This window comes from Fukomys damarensis, unplaced genomic scaffold, assembly GCF_012274545.1.
Source record: "Fukomys damarensis isolate Sample0158 unplaced genomic scaffold, DMR_v1.0_HiC HiC_scaffold_17, whole genome shotgun sequence".
Classification (NCBI taxonomy): Eukaryota; Metazoa; Chordata; class Mammalia; order Rodentia; family Bathyergidae; genus Fukomys; species Fukomys damarensis.
In genome coordinates, this window is record NW_022900929.1 from 26517534 (window position 1) to 26537645 (window position 20112).

Sequence of the window (20112 nt, forward strand, 5' to 3'; positions counted from 1 at the left end):
CACACACACACACACACACACACACACACACACACACACACAGACGTGGCCGACCAGCAGCGTCGCTCCTGGGATGCAGCCTCCACCATCTCACTTTCCCGCCAGAGCCCTGGTCCTGGTCTCCAGGACACAGACTGCGCAGGGAGAGAAGGAGACACTGTGGCACCTGCAGTGGGCTTTGGGATATGCTCCGAGCCCTCCCCACCCGCATGAGTCCCAAGGTCGGTGCCTGGGCAAGGTGGGCACTGCGAACCTAGGACCAGGAGCCGTCACCACCACCCAGTCAAACAGGTTCAAGCCGTGCGGCCAGAGCACAGGGCTCGGAGGTCCCAGCCGCCACCTGTACTGCCCCTTCTCTGGGCCCAGAGCCCCCCAAAGTCCATTTCCCAAAGTGACCACTTAGCATGGTGGCGCATGCCTGTAATCTCAGCACTCAGGAGGCTGAGGCAGGAGAATCGCACCCAAGTCAGAGGCCAGGCTGGGCTACACAGGGAGTTCAAGACCAGCCTGAACTATACAGCAAGATCCTGTCTCGAAAAAAAATGAAGACCGACAACCCCACTGGGCCCTGCATGAGCCCCAAACATCACCGTCCTCCTCCACGCAGCGCGCGGTTGGGGGCTCGGGCTGGAGAGGGGCTCTGGAGCCTCGATGAAACGCACCCTGGCTCCTCACGCTGGCTTTCGGAACAGGGCACCCAGGGCACTCTTGGCCTAACAGCTGTGGCAGTTAGGGCTGAGGTCCTCCCGACTGGCTGGGATCTGCCTCAGGGACCTGTGAAGCACACTTCCAGCTGCAACCTGGGTCACAGAGGGGCGACCCCTGCGGTCCACATCTGGTCCCTGGCTGCTTCCTCTCTGACCTGTCCTGGCTCTGCTTCCTGGCCCCCGTGAGCTAAGCGGCTCTGCTCCTCCACGCCCTTCCGCGCGATGTTCCTGCCTTGGAGCTGGCTGACCACGGACTGAACGGTCTTAAAACATGAGCCAAACAAACCTCTCCTTTGAGCTCTGGGTGTTGGGTCTGTGTCTGGTGACCAGAAAGCTAACACAAGGGGGCTCCACTCCCACCAGCTGAGAAGGCCTCTGAGATGGGGCCTGGGCAGACCGTGCACGGTCCTGGATCCCAGCCAAACCCCACGACACAGCTCCTCAGCTAGCAAGGTTACCTCACGACCCCAGGTGTGGCCTGAATCCCCGGCCACCAAACATTCACGTCCAAGGCTACCCCTCACTATCGGGGTCAGGGCCACGGAGGACCTTTAAGAGGTGACAGGGCCGAGGTCCGAAGTCCTTAAAACTGCACCCACTGCCAAAATAAATTCTCAAACCAGTAAGTCCATAATTCCCAAGGTTGGGACAGACAGGCAAACTGGGCAGGGAGCCCGGTGAAGGCTCCATGTGGCCTGTGTCCGCAGTCACCAGGGCTCCAGATGTGTGGACACAGGCAGGACCTGGCGTTCCTCTGTCTACACCGCTGAAGCCCGAGGCGAGCGCCCCGGGTGCCAGCGTCAGGTCAACTGCAGCCTGGGGGTGGTGAGGCAGGCAGGGCCTCCGCGGATCCCTGGTCTGGTCCGGCCCAGCTCAGCCCGAACTGAGACAGAGGCACCACCACGGCTCTATCCCAGGTCAGGCAAAGACCTGGAGAGAAGTCACAGCGAAGCTCGGGGTCCTGGGCTCGCTGACATGGGGGCTCTTTGGACTCCCCGCTCCCTGTGGTCCACTGCGTCACCTGGGGCCTTGCTCCCCTAGGTGATGGCTCCAGAGACAGACTGCCTGCCAGACTGACTTCTGCCTGAGGGGTCCGGCAGCCTGGCCTCTGCCACACTGGCTCCTGTGTGCCTCCACCACAGTGTCCATGGGGCGGGAGGGCAGAGGGGCCCGGAAGGCCTGACTAGGGCCCCCAGCAGAAGGATCTGAAGCCCTGAGCAGTGCAGCAACTGCTGAAGTTAAGGACACGCGATTTTTTGTGCCACGGTTGCTACTGCTTTTTTTGAAGCTAGCACAGTAGTGGCAGTTCAGCACGGAGGGGGCTGAAAACCCAAGGGCCAGGAGAGGATGGACAGCAGGTGCCTGGGTCCTGGCAGGCGGGCAGAGAAGGAGGGCCTTGTCACTGTCCACACTGCAAAGAGCCCTCCCAGGGAGCCGGGGGCTCAGCCATGGTCACCCCTTCCTAACGCCAGCCGGAACTGTGTACGTCCAGCCCGACAGCAGCTCAGCAGGTGCTCACCGCTGCACTGACCTGGGTTTTTCTCCCCCGTGACCTCTTGGGCTGTGCTGGCCAATCAGGTTCCGAGCCCCGATGGCAGACACGGCTCCAGCCACACCTGCCGGGCAGAGCCAGGCCTGGCTTTCACGGGCCTCGGCAGGCGCCCAGAGCGGGTATAGCAGGGTCCTGGGCGGTGCACATGTGAAGACAGTGCGCCCAGGGCCCCATGAACCCCCACCTTGCCTCTCTGCCCAGGGTCACTGCTCAGCACTTAGCAACAGCCTCACGGAGCAAAGCGGAAGGCGCCAAGGCCGCACCGCACACAGGTCCTGAGAGTTGGGTGGCCTGTGACAGCCACAGCCTGGGAGCCTCACATGGAAAATTCCAGGGACAAACAAGCCCGGGGCCACGTCACAGGGCCTGTCACTCAGCTCCGCACCTCACCCCAGGAACAGAGTCACCCACATGATCACAAGCAGCAGGCCGAGCCCAGAGGACGGAGAGCACACACCCGTAACTTTTCATGACAGCGTACAGCTGTGACACGTGTTCTCTCTAGTGCTGTTATCAGAGATTATTTCTTTTCAGTACTAGGGTCGGATCCCAAGTCACTTGGGTTAGACTGGAATTTGAGATCCTCCTACCTCAGCCTACTACTGCTGTGATGACAAGGGTACACTGCCACTTCTGGCATACTGTCAACTCTCACTGTGTCCACTTCATAAGTTAAACAGCCTCACAGATCTGTACAGGCAGGCAAAATGTAATATGTGTGGGTTTCATCCTGCAACTGTGAACAGGTCTGGAGGCCTGGGGACACAAGGGACAACTACAGCACCGTGAGCCAGTGTGCTGTCCACGCACTGAGGGCTAGCTCCGGCCGAGGAGGAGGCACCGGCCCAAGTCTCTGAGGGCATCCTGGCTTCTAGCAGCTGTCCACAAGGGTTCTTACTTTAAAGACCACCCGAGCGTGGGCGGAGCAACTCTGTCACTCCCAGCACTGGGGAGGCTGTAGCAGGAGGATCGCCACAAACTTGAGGCCCACCTGGACTACACAGTGAGTTCAAGGGCAGCCTCAACTACAAAGCAATACCTTGTCTCAAAAATACAAACAAATAAAAGGCAGCAACCAAGCCAGGCACAACGGTGTTAGGCTTGTAATCTCAGCACTCTGGGAGGCTGAGGCAGGAGGATCATGATTTAAAGCCGGGCCTGGACAACTCAGTGACTTAGTGAGACCCTGCCTCAAAATTAAGGCATAAAAAAGCCAGGGATGCAGCTTGGTGCGAAGGCCCTGGGTTCCAGCCCCAGTCCTGGAAAATAAAGAGGAAGGCTGCCGCCAGCCACGTGCCGGTGACAGACCCGGGAGCTCCCACACGCCATGATTCGGTCTCCTGCCAGTGGCAGGACAAGAAAGGACGCCCGGGGACAGGGTTCGCTCAACACATACACGGACACGAGATCCTGTGTGGCCCCAACCCCCAGGGCTCGGGTGGAGCCACAGCCACCGGCAGAGGCAGGAAGAGCCCAGAGAGGCCCCTTGAGGGCTCAGGAGCCCCTGCTCCCGCCTAAGCCACTGCCCCTGGAGGAGCAGCATGGTGCTGCTGCTGGTGACCGCTGATGACCGGAATGTGGCACTGGGGTCAGCTCCTCCCGCCCAGCCGGCCACTCCAAGCCTTACGGAAGGAGGAGATGTGGGTACGGGTGCGGCAGGAGGCGGGCACTGGCCAAGCACAGAGCCCAGCACAGCAGGTGCACAGCATGGGCGCTGGGACCCACGCTTGGTCGGCGCCAGGGGGCACCAGGGCCGGGACTCACCAGCTCCGGGTGGCCGCGGCTGGGGCTGCTGAACACGTGCAACGGGAGGAGGCCACAGGGCAGGTGGGGCCCAGTGTGCGGGGGACTCAGGACACAGCCAGGAGGGCAGCTGGAAGGGCAGCTGGAAGGTCGTGCTCCAGGCCACGACCGCCCCCCCATGGCCTGCAGAACCAGACGGCCAGACCAGGAAGCAGAGGCTGCCACTTCCTGGGGCCCAGCCTCTGGGGCCCGCCCCACAGGACCAGGCACAGCTGGGGGCGTTTCCAGGCAGAAGCCTCAGGGAGGTCCAGGGCGGTGCATACCTGCCTCCCCCACCTCCTAACCTCTCCTCCACCTCTTCCCTTCCTTTTTTTTTTCTTCACTTCACTCCAAACAGAATTTGAATTGATCATCAAGGACTCTGGTACAATTCATCAAATATTTAAAAGTGAAAACAAACCACCCAGCCAGCTGTAATCCCAGCACTCTGGGAGGCTGAGACAGAAGGATCATAGGCACAAGCACAGCCTGGCCAATTTAATAACTGAGCAAGACCTTAACTCAAAAGCAAAAATAAAGAGGGCTGGGGACGCAGCTCACTTTAAAGGTTCTGGGTTCAATGCCCAGAACTGCAAAAGCGAAAACAAGAAAAAGACAAAATGCACAAACACAGGGTTCAAAGACGAGGTGAGGAGAAAAGGCCGATCACCCAGCCTGGCACCCAGGTCTGTAGGTGCTCGACCGGTGCTGAGCTCCCGGAGGCCAGACACAGAGGCAGATTGTCCCAGACAGGGGCCTCCAAGGCCGCCCGACCTGTCGGACTCGATCTCACCGGTCACTTCACGCTCAGGGTAACAGGAAGGGCGCCACCCCGCTGATCTCCAGTCTCCGCCGCTGTCTGAGCAGGACCTGCATGTGGCGAGGCCCGCAGGGCCCCTCAGGGCCAACAGACACGTGCCTGCTGTATTACATCCAGGCCTGAAAAGCACTGGCCTTTTATTACCCAAGTGGTTGCCTCGTGAGGAAGACACTGCTTCATCCAGAGAGAGGGCCGCGGAGGAGGTCAGACGGACCCTTGCCTGACGCTGAGGTGTCAGCACCTTCCAGGCCTGAGTCCCAAACCACCACAGAGCAGCAGGCTGAGAGCTCGCTGAGGGCTGGGGTCGGATCAGGACCCTCAAATGCTACCTTTGTCTGTTTTTGTTTTTCAGACAGGGTCTTCCTGTGTAACCCAGGCTGGCCTTGAGCTCACAGTGATTCTCCTGCCTCAGCCTCCCAGGGGTTGGGATTGTATCATCTTGTCTCCAATCTGCCACTCTTATGAATAAGGTTAGGGCTGCCCACCACAGTTTAAAATGCCCCACGTACTGTGGTTGTCCAGGAGACACAGGGGTGAGCTTGGGGACTCCAAAACAGGGAGTGTGGAGTGGTGAGGGCTTGTGACCTCCTCTCCCTCGGGGACCTGTATCCCTCAAGCACAAGGGGCTGCAAGGCTTGGTGGCTATGAAACCTGCACTAAATTCGTTTTTAACCACACTTAAATTTCCAAAGTGCTTCATCTATGGAGTCAAAATCTGCTCCTGACTCCTGCACCTTGGCCTCATTTCCTTCCTGAGCTTGGAACTCGGGTCACAGGTGGCGGGGCCTGGGGGCTGGGTGCGAGAGGCAGGGGACGGCTTTGAAGGACAGTGACAGGCAGGCCGAAAGCTCCTCCTGAGAGCTGAGCCCAGCAAGTGCTCACCTGCACGAGGCGGGTGTCACAGCAGGGCCACCTCGCTCTGCGGGACACCCAGCACACAGCAGCCACGGGCACCTTCTCCATCCCACCAGGCATATCTGCACCCAGGGACCACTGACAGCCAGGCCCAGCACATCACTTTGTCCCTGAAGACCTGTCAGAGCCCTGGGGGAGACAGATAGCTGCCACCCCGGCACACTGGGAGGCTGAGGCAGGATGGGGCCAAAGCTGGATGTCTCTGAAACTTTACTGAGACCTGGCCTCAAATTTTGAGGAAAAGGGCTGAGGTGTAGCTCAGTGTGAGGGCTTGAGTTTAACCCTCAGTATTACCAAAGGAAAGAGAGAGAGAGAAAAAAGATCTCAATCGAAGAATTTTTTTTAAATAGAAACACAAAGTACCAGTACTGTGAACAGTAACTCTTTGATACCAGGAAGTACCTATTCAGAGTTCAAACTTCTCAAACACGTTTTTGTTTTTTTTTTTGCAGTCTGTTCTTGAGGGAGGACCCCAATAGACTGAGTTTACTCCGTCTGTCTCTGTTCCTTTAACAAGACAGGCTCTTCCTCCTCTGTCTTTCTTTTTTTTCTTTTTCTTTTAGAGACAGGCTCTTGATACATAGGCTCAGGCCAGCCTCGAACTTGTGGCAATGCTGCTGCCTCAGCCTCCTGAGTGCTGGAATCACAGGCATGCACCACCCCAACCCCGGGCTCTTCCTCCTCTTCGAGCAGCTCGCGTAGAAGTCCGGGCCATCTTGTCCGGGAGAATCCCCCACTGGAGATCTCACTGGTGACTGCTCCTGCTTCAGAATGCTCAGCCCCAGCGTCCTGTCCATGTAGACGGATCTGGGCTTGGTCTGTTTCTGACCTGGCTTCTGCCTCGAGGTTCAGCTTCCCCGGGAGCCGCAGGACCCTGGGCCCACTTCTCAAGGCCATGCGATGCCCTGCTGCCCCTCCTCCTTCATCTGGAAACCCTGTTACATCCCTGGGAGAAGGGGCGGGCTGCGGAGAGGAAGGTTTCCACACCAGGTTTCAGGATGAGCCGCTTCCCTAGCGTTTCCCGAAAGTAACTAAGGTGAGTTTTGGGTTTCGTTTTGCTTACAGTACTGAGGTTTAAACCTAAGGCCTCCCTACTGACCACCCCCAGCCCTTTTTATTTTTATTTTGAGACAGGGTCTCACTAGTCACTAAGTTTCCCAGGCTGGACTCCTACTTGCCATCCTACTGCCTCAACCTCCCGCGGTGCAGGGAACACAGACACAGTGGCTCCGTTATCTTAAACAGCACCCTCAGGGTCTGCAGTACAGATCAAAACTGGTCCAGGCTGAAGTATCAAAGCTAACAGCCATGCTGCTCCACCTGGTCCTGGCCCCCGCTCTCTCACATCCCTGACTCCCTTCGATCTGCACGACAGACTTTTAAATGCTCTACTCAAAATGACAGCAATGACGAGCCATGCCTCTAATCCCAGCTCTCTGGGAGGCTGAGGCAGGAGGATCCTGTTCATGCTGACAAAAGCCCAGAGGGAGGCACAAGTCCAGTTCTCCGTCTGGGGGACTCGGATTCCACACTCAACACAGATCCAAGGTCACAGCAGTTCTGGTACATCCACATCCCCAGGCCCAGGGAAGTTTCCCCTTTCCAGAAAGTTCAGAGGTGCAGCAGGAACTAGCCACAGCCACTTCATCTGATCATCCTCTCTCAGCACAGGGAGGACACAACAGTCATGCGGCCACACGCAAGTGGACACATGGGGACAGGCCACATGGACACCATGGAGGAAGCTAGGCACGGTGGCACACACCTGTGACCCCAGCACTCAGGAGGCTGAGGCAGGAGGATTACCATGAGTTCAAGGGCAGCCTGGGCTGGATGGATAGATGCACTGTAGCTTCTGACCACTGGCTTGGAGGACAACCGTGGACCAAACAGCGCTGGTCACAGGGTCTGTCTTACAGGAGAGACCACAAGATAAAGTAAAGAATGGAGTGAGGACGCACACTGCAAGTTCAAGGACAGCCTGGGCTACATATTGTGAGTTCAAGGCCAGCCTGCACTGCAAAGTGAGACCCTGTCTCCAAAAAGAAAAACAAATGGTTAAAAAGTAAACTAATGAGAGCTAGAAAGTTCTGACACATGGCACAGATTTACCAGGAAGCATCCAATAAACAAAATGATACAATGTTTTTGTTGGGGTTTTTTTTTTTTTTTTTTTTTTTTTTTGGTTTTTTTAAAGCACTGCCCTGGGCCTGTGATCAGCCTGGGACAGGCCGGGGCAGGTGTGGGGCAGGGCAGAGCCAAAGCCTCTCCCTGGGGACAGGGCTGGGACCTGCAGCAGGTGCACCGGCGGGCAGTCAGTGTGTAATCATTAGCCAGGCCGCACTGCATGCTGGTGGCGGAGAGCGGGCACCTGGGGTGAGCTCTTGGCCCCCAGCAGGTCCCTGCCACCCGCATGCTCCCCTCAGCGGGGGCTTCTGGCTCGGGACACCAGGGACCTGGGAGGGCAGGGGTAAGGGGTGAGGGGAACACCCCCCCCCCGGCCGCCCTTCCCAGAAACCCAGGTCACCCCAGCTAGAAACAGCCACAGGCTGGGGTTGTTTTAGGGCTGGGAGGAGCCGGCAAAATCAAAGCCTGCCCCAGAGGATCAAAGTGTCCCCTGTGGCTGGGCCCCAGAGGGGGCCGGCCAGTGAGCCCATGCGGTCTGCTCCCCGGGTCAGGTGCCATCTGTGGCCCGGGGTGGGGTGGACATCTGCACACCGAGGATGGGGACCTAGGTCTTCCCAGGTCTGAGCAGGCAGTCAGACCTTCCAGAGGGGCACACCATGCAGGGGTTTCCAAAGGCCCCGCAGTCCTGAGAAGCGTCCCAGCTCCTCCCTCTCTGTCTGACCTGAGGGAGGCCGCGCTGCCCTCCCTTGGGCTGGGTCACTGCCCTGCCGCTGGGCAGCAGCTGGGATGGCTTCCTGTGACTCTGTGGGCCCAGGGGTTCCAACAGTGCCAGGGCACCCACAGGGTGACGGGGCCTGGAGGGGACAGAGAGCCCCTCTGTCAGCTTCCTCGACAAGGAGTGTCGCAGAGCTGGGGCTGGAAACCGAAATCAAGGTGTAGACAGGGAGCACCCTGTGAGCTCTGGGGGCCCTCCTGTCTCCTCCCCTATGCCAGTCTCGGCTTCTCCAACTGTAGGCACATCACTTGGTCTCTGCCTCCACTGACACGGGCCTCCTGGATCTCTGTGGGTACATGCAATACCCCCTCTCCCCCTCCCCCTTCCCTCCTCCCGCTCCTGGGACTGAACCCAGGGCCTTTGCACTGAGCTATGCCCCCGACCCTTTTTTATTATTTTGAGACAAGGTCTCACTAAGCTGCTAAATTGTCCAGGCTGGGTTGGACCTTGTGCTCCTCCTGTCTCAGCTTCCCAGAGTGCTGGGATCCCAGGTATGCACCACTATGCCCTCTTTTTATAAGGCTACATGTCGCTGGATTGAGGCCTTCCTAGCCCCAATATCCTCATTTGCACAGTAAGGCCAAAGAAGGTCACCCTGTGAGGTTGCAGGTGGATGTGGATTTTAGGGACACAAATAACCACACCCTGCACAGGGGTGCACTGGGGCCCAGGAGAAGGGCCCTCAGCTGTCTGTCTCGGAGAGTAAAGCCAGGAGGAGTCTGCTCCCGCCCCATCAGACTAGGAGCCCCTCTCCCTAGGGAAATTTGGCCTCAGGCCCTGCTGCTGCTGGGCATGGCTGGCCTCTCCCCTCCCAGTTCCTGGACCCCTCCCCCAACACCCCAACATCTTGGCTCAGGGACCTGCAGCACCTCGCCGGGGCAGTTGAGTGCCAGGGTGAGACCTGTCCAGAGTTTATTCCTGGTTCACCTTGGCTTCTGCCAAAACCACAATGTGGAGTTTGGTTCCTTGGGGGGCCAGCAGGAAGGCACACAGAATCTGCGAGCAAGTGCTCAGGAGTATCCATTTCCGGGGCCTGGCAAGCTTGTGCATGAACGTGCGCATGTGTCTAGGACATGTGCAAGGTCTTGCAAACACGTGGGTGCACACATGTGCATATGCAGGTGATTTTCTGAAACCAGAGACCAGAGTCTCCCAGGGTGCGCAGGCCGCTCCCTCCCTTTCTTGAAGTCCATCCTGTGGAAAGCCAGGAAACCACCACTGAGAAACCACATGCCCCAGGGCCCATTAGTTCGTGTGGACACTGCCCTGGACGGGGCCACCCGAGGAGGCCTGGCCCACAGCAAAGCCATCCCCGACCCCACCTGCACCGGCAGGGGAAGGCGGGCTACTGCCGAAGCCAGCAGCTCCTCTGTCCAGTAACACGAGGGGTACAGGGAGCCCCTTCACCACTGGCAGCCCCTCATCTGGGCGGGCACAGCTCCTGGGGAGACTGGGGCAGGGCGGGAAGGGCTGGGAGGAGACAGCGCTAAGCCGGCTGTGCTGTCACCCTCATCCTGGTGACCCTGTGGCATGGGGTCTTCCCTGTGGCTCTGTGAGTCCGAGCAAAGTTTACTACACAAGGTGCCAACACACACAGGCTACAAACACACCGTGCATGCACACACACGGTGCACACATGCTGCAAGCACAGATACACATGCCACACACACACCCAGCCTGACACAGACATGCTCACAAACCCCATGCGTGCACACAACACGAATACGTCTGCCCCGTGCACACACATACACACACACACACACACACCCCACAGACGCGCACACAAGCACAGGCCTGCAGTTGCTAGAACCCAGCTTGTGAACGCCGGCCCTAGCTGGGTAGGTAACTTGACTCCTGAGGTCCCCTCTGACAGACACAACTGCTGGCTGCATTTCAGTTACACAAAGAGAAGGAAACTGCTCTGAACAAGAAACGATTCTCCACTGCCTCCCAGGGCCCCTGCGCATGGGCACAGGAGGGCCCCGCGCCTGCTCCCGGCGGCCAGTACACTGGCCCAGGGCTACCCACCTGTGGCCACCGGAAAGCAGGGCCTCCTTGGAGGACATGGCGGGCAGCGCTGCCCAGGAGCGTAGGGGGGACTGAGGCCTCCCACAGAAGCCGGGAGCAGGCCCAAGAGCGCCAGGTCTATCTCCCTGGGTGGCGGGAAGGTACAGGTAAGAAGGGAATGGAAACACAGCCAGGCCGCAGGGCAGGAATCTGCGAACCAGCAGCCACCAGAGACACTGATGCCACCCACACGGCCCTGTGCCGACTGCACCACCCCTCCCCGAGCTTCTGTCCTCTGTCTCCAAACGTGGGAGCACAGGACCCATGTACTGAGAGCACCTGGCCCCACGCCCCGGTCCTCAGGAAACAAAGGCCAAAGGACCAGGTCCCACCACGCCTCAGACAGCTCCCTCTGTCCACAGATGGCAGGACAGCAAGACAGCAAGACAGACACCAACTGCACTCTGGAGGCCCTGCATCCTGCACGGCGGAGAACCCGAATGTGCTGAACCCCATTCCCACAGTGGCCCCTTGAGAGGGGAGAGGAGCCCAGCAGAGCCCACGGGAGGGCAAGGACACAGCTCAAGGCCACACGGCTGCTGGGCCTGACTGGCGTCCCCGCTCTAACTACCCTGAGTACCATTCCGCCCCGAGCATGTGTGCACACAGCCACAGACATGTACGCGCATGTGGAGCTACACGGAAGCTGGGTCACAGCCACGCCTCAGCCCTGTGGGGCCAGCCCTGGACTCCAGGACAGCACGGTGGGACACAGGCAGGGATGAAGCCAGACCTGCCTGGCCACAGACAGCAGAAGACCCTGGGGAGGTCGCACGGCGACAGCTTGCTCTGCAACAATCCCCACACTGCACCTGCGCAGAGCCCAGTCACGTGACAGCGCATGCAGTCCTCCACAAGGTCCCATGGTCCTCTGCCAACTCCTGCCTGGTCCCCACCAGTGATGGGTGTCTGCAGCCCACGCACTGCCTAAGCACACATCCCACTTCTGTGAGCTACAGCAATATACAGAAGGCTCCACTGCCGAAAAGACACAGAAAAGCAGGCTTCTCACATAAGGACCACAGGGCCAGAGGTACATGGGACACGTCTGTGATCCCAGCACTCTGGGAGGCTGAGGCAGGAGGAACACATCAAGCCTACCCTGGGCAACCAGGCATCTTAGCAAGACTCTGTCTCAAAATAAAGAATAAGAAACGGGCTGGGGATGCAGCTCAGGACCAAGATCTCGGGTTCAATCCTAGTACTGAAAAAGCAAAGAACAGCACCTGGATGGATGTGGAACAGCCATAGCAAAAGCTTTCTGCCCATTTGGGTCCCAACTACCCCTTAAAGACCAGGAAGGCGTCTGTGTCCCTGGGACAACTGAGCCGAACGGGTGTGACGTCATCAAGGTGACCCACGCCCCTCGGTCAGCCATGGCTGTCATCAGCTCCAGTGTGTGGCCACGGTGGCTTCTGTCTGCAAACTACACCGAAGAATGCAGTCACGGCCTAGCCCGCGCCGCTCAGGACCCAGCGGAGGGCCTCTCGGGCTGACCCTGGCTGAAGCCACATGGGGCGCAGAGATGCATCAGACCGTGGGGAGCGCGGGAAGGCCTCAGAGCCGACCACAGGCCACAGCCACCCAGGAGCAGCTGAAAGGTGAGCGGCCACCTGCTCCCAATCCCGGGGGACAGAGAACAAGAGTCCCCAGGACTCTGGACAACACAGGAGAGCAGAGGCACCCAGGGAGATCGGAGGAGCGCCGTGCAGAGACCAGGGCTGGGAGACAGCACAAGGGGTACCACCTGCCCCGTTCAGCCACCAGCAGCCAGGCTCAGTCCTCCTCCCACACGCTGTCCCAGAACCCACACACCCGGAGCACAGGCACCGAGGAACTGAGTTTTACTACCAGAAGGTGAGGTTTTTGCCCCAGCTCAACTCACGCCTGATTCACCCTCATCCGGCTGTCCCAAAGACAGTAGAGCAGTAGACCAGCCTCTCAGAGGGCAGCAGGAGCTCAGCCACTCAGTCCACGGTGGCCTCAACCTTGGTGGGGGGCAGATAGGACCCCACCAGCCTGTGGTTCCCAAGGCAATGCGCAGGGAAACAAAGGTACATTGGTGCTAATCCTAAAGGCCAGGTTCCCAAGTCAGGACACTCCTGGACCGTGCAGGACCAGCAAAGAGAAAAGGATGCCATTCTCAGCCCTGAGAACGCCACCCTGCAGGTGCAAAGCCTCTCATCCAGGGGCACTGTCTATACCATGGCCCCAGCACAGAGGCAGAAGATTCACACCTAAAACCACTGCTCCCAAGGGTTTGTTCAGACTCTACCACAGTGCACATCCTGGAGCTCTGGCTGCAGTGGGTCTGCTGGCCTGGGCCACTGCGGAGGAAAGGGTCCCAGGTCACTGGTCAAGGGTCACAGGTCAAGAGTCATGGGGTCACAGGTCAAGGGTCAAGGGGAGGACTTGTGCATGGGGATCTCGGGGAAACACACAACGATACACCTGTCATTGTCACAGGTGGCCCACAGATACTTCCAAGGCCACAGCAGACCCCTAAGACCTGGGTGGAGCTAAAACTCTCTGGGCACCTGGTGACAATGTCCCTGTCCTGAAACAGTCTCAAAAAACACCAAAGAGGGCTGGGAATGTAGCTCCATGGCACCACAGCTGCCTCACAAGCACAAGGTCCCGAGTTCAATTCTCAGTACAAAAAATAATATTAGTAAGTAAATAAAACAGAAATTTGTATGTACTTAACAAACCAAAGAGAAAGTGCTCCCTTGTGCGTATCCTCAAAGAGATATCTGTCAGAGCTGAATGCTCCCAAATCCCACACAGGCCATGCCCCATATGGCCACAGTGCCACTGTCCATGTTTTCACGTCTGGGATAGTCCAGGACACCAAGCCCGTGAGTTCATGTGTACTGATCATAAAAGCAGCTCCTACAAAGGAGCAGGAGGGCACAGATTCTCTCCTCTGAAGGAAAACAAGTGGCAGGCAGGGAGGACAAAGGTCACTGATGAGCTCAGCACCAAAACACCCAAACAAGACGTCTAGATGCAGTCCTAGCAGATGTTACCGTCCCCAGCAAATGGGAGACTCACCTGCTCCTGAGGGACTGGCACACCGCAGGGCACCACCACCTGGAGAGGAGAAGAAACAGGTGAGCAACAGCTCCCAGCAGATATGGCCCAGCCGGCATGGAGTTCATACAGTCCAGTTTTCATCAACTCTGGCAAAGTCCAGGTCTTTTTTTTTTAGAATTTAATGAAAACCATGGAGACTCGTCCCAATGAAAGTGCACATCATTCACAAGACAGAATTTCACCTCAACTTCGAAGAGCTATGGCCTCCGAATAGGAACTGAGTCTCTCCCAAGTCCTCCCTCACAGCGAGGAGGGGGCGCTGGGCCCAGAGAAGATAGGGCTCTGCAGGGCGGTATTCAAGCTACCTCCACTTCTTGTATCCACACCCAGGGGCATGGTTTGAACAGACTGTGTCTTCGGAACTATTTCTACAAATGGAACTGAAAACAATCTAAATCTGTATATTGCACTCAGCACATGAGACAGTGGAAAGGAGTTTCCTTAGTATCACCATCTTCTGAAGAACAGAGAGCTCATTATGAAAGACATATGCAGCTAGGTGTGGCGCCACACACCCATAGTATCGGGCCTTGGGAGGCTGAGCAAGGGCATCGCCAGGCCCAACCCAGCCCAGCCCCTTAGCAAAACCCTGCCTTAAAATTTAAAACAAAAAAAAAAAATTTTTTTAAAGGCTAGAAATATAATTCATTGAGAAAGTTCTGGATTCACAGTGGTAAGACCACAACTAAAACCTAAGCCAGACAGGAAAAGGTATCAGGAACACTGACCCAATGGAGACAAGGAGGCCACCTTGGCTATTCAATCAGACCTCTGCCCCCAAACTTGCCAGCCTTTAACTTCTCTGGCCTCAGTTTCCTCATCTGACAACTACAGACAGTAGCAGCACCTTCCTCACAGGCCAGTTGTGAGGTCTAGGAGACAGTGTGTGAAGCACTCAGAAGAGAGCTGGCACAGAGCAGGGTCTGCCCACAGGGACACAGCTCCCCCTGAGCAGACCAGGCCATGTGTACTGAGGGGACCACGCCCGCTTTCTGCTGCTCTGGCAGGCTGGCCAGGCTTCCTACAGACAGGATTTCACTCCCCATGAGCTGCCATGCCCCACTTCCTCCTGGACCTCTGGCACACCTCTCACCTGAGGCCTTCTGAACATGGAAGGGAAGAGAAACCTGCATCTGACTAACTGTCCTTGTAGTTCAGAGTGTGACCTTGGTTCTTGCTCTGGCAACTATTTATATAGCGCTTGCTTATTTTAGTCAAGTCCCTCAGAGATGAGACATGGCTGCTCATGCGTCTGGGACTTGTCCTCACCCCGCCACCACTGAGTCATGCCCTGTCAGGGACGGGGGTCCTCTCCAAGGGCGCCCATCCACCTCTTGATGGCTCCCCCTTCTGCACACACAGCAGCTGGCTGGCGGGGACACTTCCTTCTCATCTGTGTGTTCCCCACTCCGCATTAAAGTTTGATGGATGGATGACCGGAGAGACACCTAAATGGAATACGAACACTCGGCTTTGGAAATACAGAAAGTTAGTCCTCACAGGATGGCAGTGGCCTCACACAAGGAAACCACAGCTAATGGAGCACTGTGGTTCTGATCTTGCAGAGTCAGCCGGCCCAGAGGGGGCGGAGCCTGCGTGGCAAGGCTCTGACCTGCAGTGCTGGGCACAGCCTCCAGTCCCACCTGCTCTACTCTGCTCTACTCTGCTCTACTCCTTCCAACAGCCTGCATGCAGGGCTGGCGTCCTGGGTGGGGCCAGGCCCACCCTCAGGGGAGCTGCCAGGGCGGCTGCACCAGGCACTCTCCCTGGTAGTAGCCCCTGTGCCCTGGTGACGGGGCCAGTAGGGGAAACTGACGCTCAGCAGGGCCATGTGCAAGGCTCACAGGCGGGAAATGACACCAGCAGCCCTAGGCCACGCTGTCCTGCAGGAAGCTACCTCCTCTCTCCTCTTAGGAGTCACGGTGCACATGGGACAGCAACACAGGGAGGCCAGGCAGGGACTGTGGCCAGGGCCCCTGCAGTGAGCTTTATTTTATGGCCTCCACTCTGGCTCCCAGGCCAATCTCCCATTACCAAGGACGACCACAAACAAACAAGCTGAGCCCAGCCTGCACCTGGCTGCGTGGGTGAGTCCCCCCCGCCGGAAGAGTGGGTGTGGACGGGGTGTGTGGGGTGTGCGGGGCACCAGTGTGTTACAGGGCAGGCATCTCTGGGTGAGTGCCAGGTGTGTGGATATGGGTGTGTGCTCACACCTTGGAGGATAGTGCATTTTGCAACTGTGTCTGTGAGTAGCTGCACGTGCCCATGCACGTATGCACGTGTGCACTGGGCTTGGCAGTGTGCAGTTGTGAGTTTGTGTGTGTGAGTGCACGTGCAGACCTGCAGGTTCATCCCCAGTGAATGACAGTGCCGTGGCCAACAGGCGCACAGTGCACCCCAAGGTCCCTCAGAGCACAGGTGCCTGGGGACTTTGCTGCCTGGCCTGGCCACTTCCAGGTTCCTGGGCACAGGACCACGGGCCCTGTCTGCCTCGTCAGTCACCGTTTCCGAGGAGACCTGACTTTGCTCAGAGCCATACCAAGGGCCATGTTTTCCTACCAGGGTCTCACAAAAAAACGCCCCTGAGGCAGCAGAACACGGCTAAGCTGGAGATCGACTTTTGTAGGTCACGGACACTTGAGCCCCATAAAATTTGGAGTGGGGACCGACGGCACACTCACTTCCTGTGAGTTCTTGCAGGTCCCAAGATCCAGCAGAGCCCAGGCCTGCTCCCCCAGGGCCACTTCTCCTGCCTGCTCCATCCCCCACCGGTGTCCCACCCCCCCAACTCTATCTAGCAGGCTCTGGGGAACCCCGTGCAAGCCCAGTTCTGGGGAACCAGCTCAATCACATCAACCAAAGACAAATTCAAGACCACTCAGGAAATGCAAACTCGGACCAAAAATCGGCCACCAACTAGCATGTGGATGCAAAGCAATCCGATCAGGGTAGAGAGAACAGAACCAGGCACCAGCCTGCCTCAGCCTTGCAGAGGGGAGGGAGAAAGGTTAAGCCAAGGACAGAGGCAGCTGTGCCTATGCAAGGTCTATGTCTGCTTAAAATGACTCCTAATAATGTGGATTCCAAGAGAAGCTGCACAAAACTCTAAGTCTCCCCTTTGTTTTACCTGCCAGAGGAAATCCAATCAGAACCAGGATGGACTGTGCTTTCTCCCAGTGCACAAAAGCAGTGGCCGCCCACAGGGACTGCAGCATCATGGGGTTGCCCCATGAGGTGGACAGAGGACAGGGGCTTTTTTTTTAAGGGCACTGATACTATCTTAGAGCTTTTATAATTCATGCTCTATGTAACTGACCAATAAAAAGCAAGATGTTTTTATTGGACCATTATATAGGACCGAGAAGGGTAAGTTGCTCCATTACTTTTATGTTTATTGATTTTTTTTTTGAGACAGGGTCTCATTATGTGTTCCAGGCTGGACTTGAACTGGCAGCAATTCTCCTACCTCAGCCTCCTGAGTGTGCACCACCCCACCGGGCTTGTTATCATCATCGTTTATTACAGATGGTGGCCACAGAGTAAGGAGGAAAGCCCTTCTTCCTCACTGCCAATCATCCAAGGGAGCTTGGAGAGGGGAATCTATTCCCCTCCTGGTCCTGGAGGCAGGAAGTCCCAGGTCCGGGGCCCATGGGTGGCGTCACCTCCCTGCATCCTCACAGGGTTCCCCTGCTCTGTGTCTGTGTCCTAACCTCCTCTTTTTAACGAGGATGTCGATCTTACCGCTTCAAACCCAGGCTGCTGACTTCATCTTAACTTCATTGTCTCTCCAAGCCCCTCTCCAGACTGGGTGCCGAGCTGAGGCCCCGGGGTTAGCGCTGCAACTTACAACCCCAGGGGCCATCGCTCACCCCGGGCGGCAGCCAGCAGCGTGGGAGCGTCAGGGCACACAGCTCTGGACAGACCCAGAGCCACAGCCCTGTCACTCCTGCTCCTGGCCCGCCCGGCGGGGGCCAGCACAAAGCACAAAGGACAGGCACTGGAGGCTTGGCCGACTTCTTTAGTTCTCCCCACCTCTGCTTCTGTGCCCCCTTTGTGGGCTGACCCCAGAGCCCTAATTAGGTTCGCATTCCTCTGGATCTCAGTGAGCCCAGGAGAATGGAGCCGATTTAGCCGCTCTAATTCCTGGGGAGCCCGCAGAACAGCCCGGGTGGAAACAGCTGGGATTGTGTGTGTCTTCCCCGGCTCCTGAGAGCTCACAGAGAAGCCTGAGAAGGAACAAGACCCAACACCCCTAGTTCTTGCCTCTCCTGGGCTCCTGGAGCCTCAGCCTCCCACTGAATCCAGCTCTGTGGTCCTAGTAATAATTTCAGGTAAAGAAAAGAGCTGTACACCATCTAGGTAGGATGGGCAGGGTCCGGCCATGCCCTCTTCATACACAGGTGCAGGTGTGGCCACCGGGCAGGCCTGGGTTCCCCCAGGCTTCAGGCAGCCAAACAAGGCTCACAGGGAGGGAACATGATAGAAAACAAAACCAAAAGTTCCTGGTCTGCATCTATTATGCGCCCAGTGTTTTCCCAGGACCAGACCAGAAATGGAATGTGAGCAGCCAGCCTGGGGGTTCTGCTCAGAGCAGCTGCAAACCACATCCGAGGACCTCATGCCCATGGGACCAAAGCCTCACCCAGGCCCCAAGAAGGGCTGCCTCCTCCTCTGTGACTGGCAACATTCCTGTGGCTAAGGCTGTGTCAAAAGCCTGGGCACAGGCAGGTGCAGGGACACAAAACTATAATCCTAGCTTCTCAGGAGCCTGAGGTAGGAGGACTGCAAGGCTCCTGCGAAGGGGCGGGGACTGGCAGGGGCGGGGTCCTGGGCGTGGCCTGAGGGCTCTATCACCTCCCTGGCCCCTCCCCTCTCTCTGCTTCCAGTCAGGGAGCAGCTCCCCTCTTCGCTCTGCCATGGTCCCCACGCTGGAGCCCTGGGTCCCTGGACTGTAACCTCAAGCCGGAATAAACCTCTCAAGTCGTGGGTGTCCAGTACTGTATCCCAGCCACAAGACCAGCAACTGATACATCATTTAAAACGCCCAAGGCCAATGGGAGGAAAGTGACTACATCGATTTCCAGGAGAAAAATCCAGGTCTCGCCCCTGCCGGCTACGACCAGAAACAAGCGGCCACAGCTCCCACCCAGAGGCGAGGGCAGCACTGTAACTGACTCTTCCGCGCACCAGCAGGGGCGACAGTGCCTTGTCTACAGTCACACGGGGTCCTCGAGCGCCTCTGCCTCCCCACCCACAGGCAGAGTCTGTCCCCTCCTCTTGAACCAGAGGCTGCAGGACCTGCTGACACGGACGGACCCAGGAAACCTGGCCTCGAGGAGCCGCTGGTGGATGCGGCCATTACCCTGCCGAAAGCCAGAGTGGCGGCGTGGCTGGCTCCACGTGTCCCGGTGCCTGCCCAGGGCTGGAGCGGGGGACCGGGCCTAATTCTGGGCCACTCCTCTCCTGTCACGCCTCTCATCTCTCGCGCCCCTCTCAGTCTCCTTCGCCCAGGCTGGCCTGTGCCCCAGGAAATCACTGCGGGTGATGGGAGAGGATAGAGGTGGCCCTCAGCTCCCGCGGGAGCAGCTGACGGCCTCGACCACACAGGACCTGAAGAAACGCGGCTGACCAGTGGGGAGGAGAGCAAGGAGGTGGCCCCAGCTCAGGACACCCAGGTGCGCCACCACTCCCACCTGTGACTTCCAAAGCCCAGAGCTCCCGGGCACGGGCCTGATCCCACGGGAACGTGGGCGAAGTGGCCACCCCGAGCGGGGCTGTTGGGACCCCACCGATTCCAGCGGCCTCCCCGGTCCCACAGCTGCAGCCCAGGGTTCCGCCCCCAAGGACACTTCCCCAGCATCACGGCCTGGCTCGCACCAGTACCCCTGTGCTAGGGCACGCTGGAAGAAAGGGAAGACTTACAGATCAGAAGCAGTTCCTAATGAAGCATGCGGCTGCACGTGGCCAGCGGGCCATGTCTGAATGCCCTCAGAAACGCAGCCAGTCCACACTGCCGCCGAAAGCCGTCCTTCCACCCAATCCTGCCCCACAGCCCAAGCCACAGCCAGAGACCACCGGAAGTCCCGCCCGCCCATGTGACTGGCAGGTGAGCCCTCTCCATCCACCTACAAGGAACCAGAAGCCCCTTCCGGCCCACCACAGACCATAGTGCAATCCAGGCCATCCCGGGCCCTCACGGGCAGCGCCAAGCTTTCCATCGGGCCTCTGAGAGGCAAGCTACTCCCCCCAGATGCTTTTTAAATATAAAAGA

At 58.0% G+C, this 20112-nt stretch overlaps 1 protein-coding gene across 1 annotated transcript in view; it reads right to left on the reverse strand.

Annotated features, from left to right (window-relative positions):
• The window catches only part of LOC104862721 (tensin-3), a gene marked incomplete at its 3' end in the record, with an annotated part of 101784 nt that overhangs the window by 39264 nt on the left and 42408 nt on the right, over window positions 1–20112 (reverse strand). Inside the window, exon 4 of the mRNA XM_033764920.1 lies at window positions 13800–13838. Within this exon, the coding sequence (XP_033620811.1) occupies window positions 13800–13838 (39 nt within the window). The remainder of the gene's footprint in view (window positions 1–13799; window positions 13839–20112) is intronic.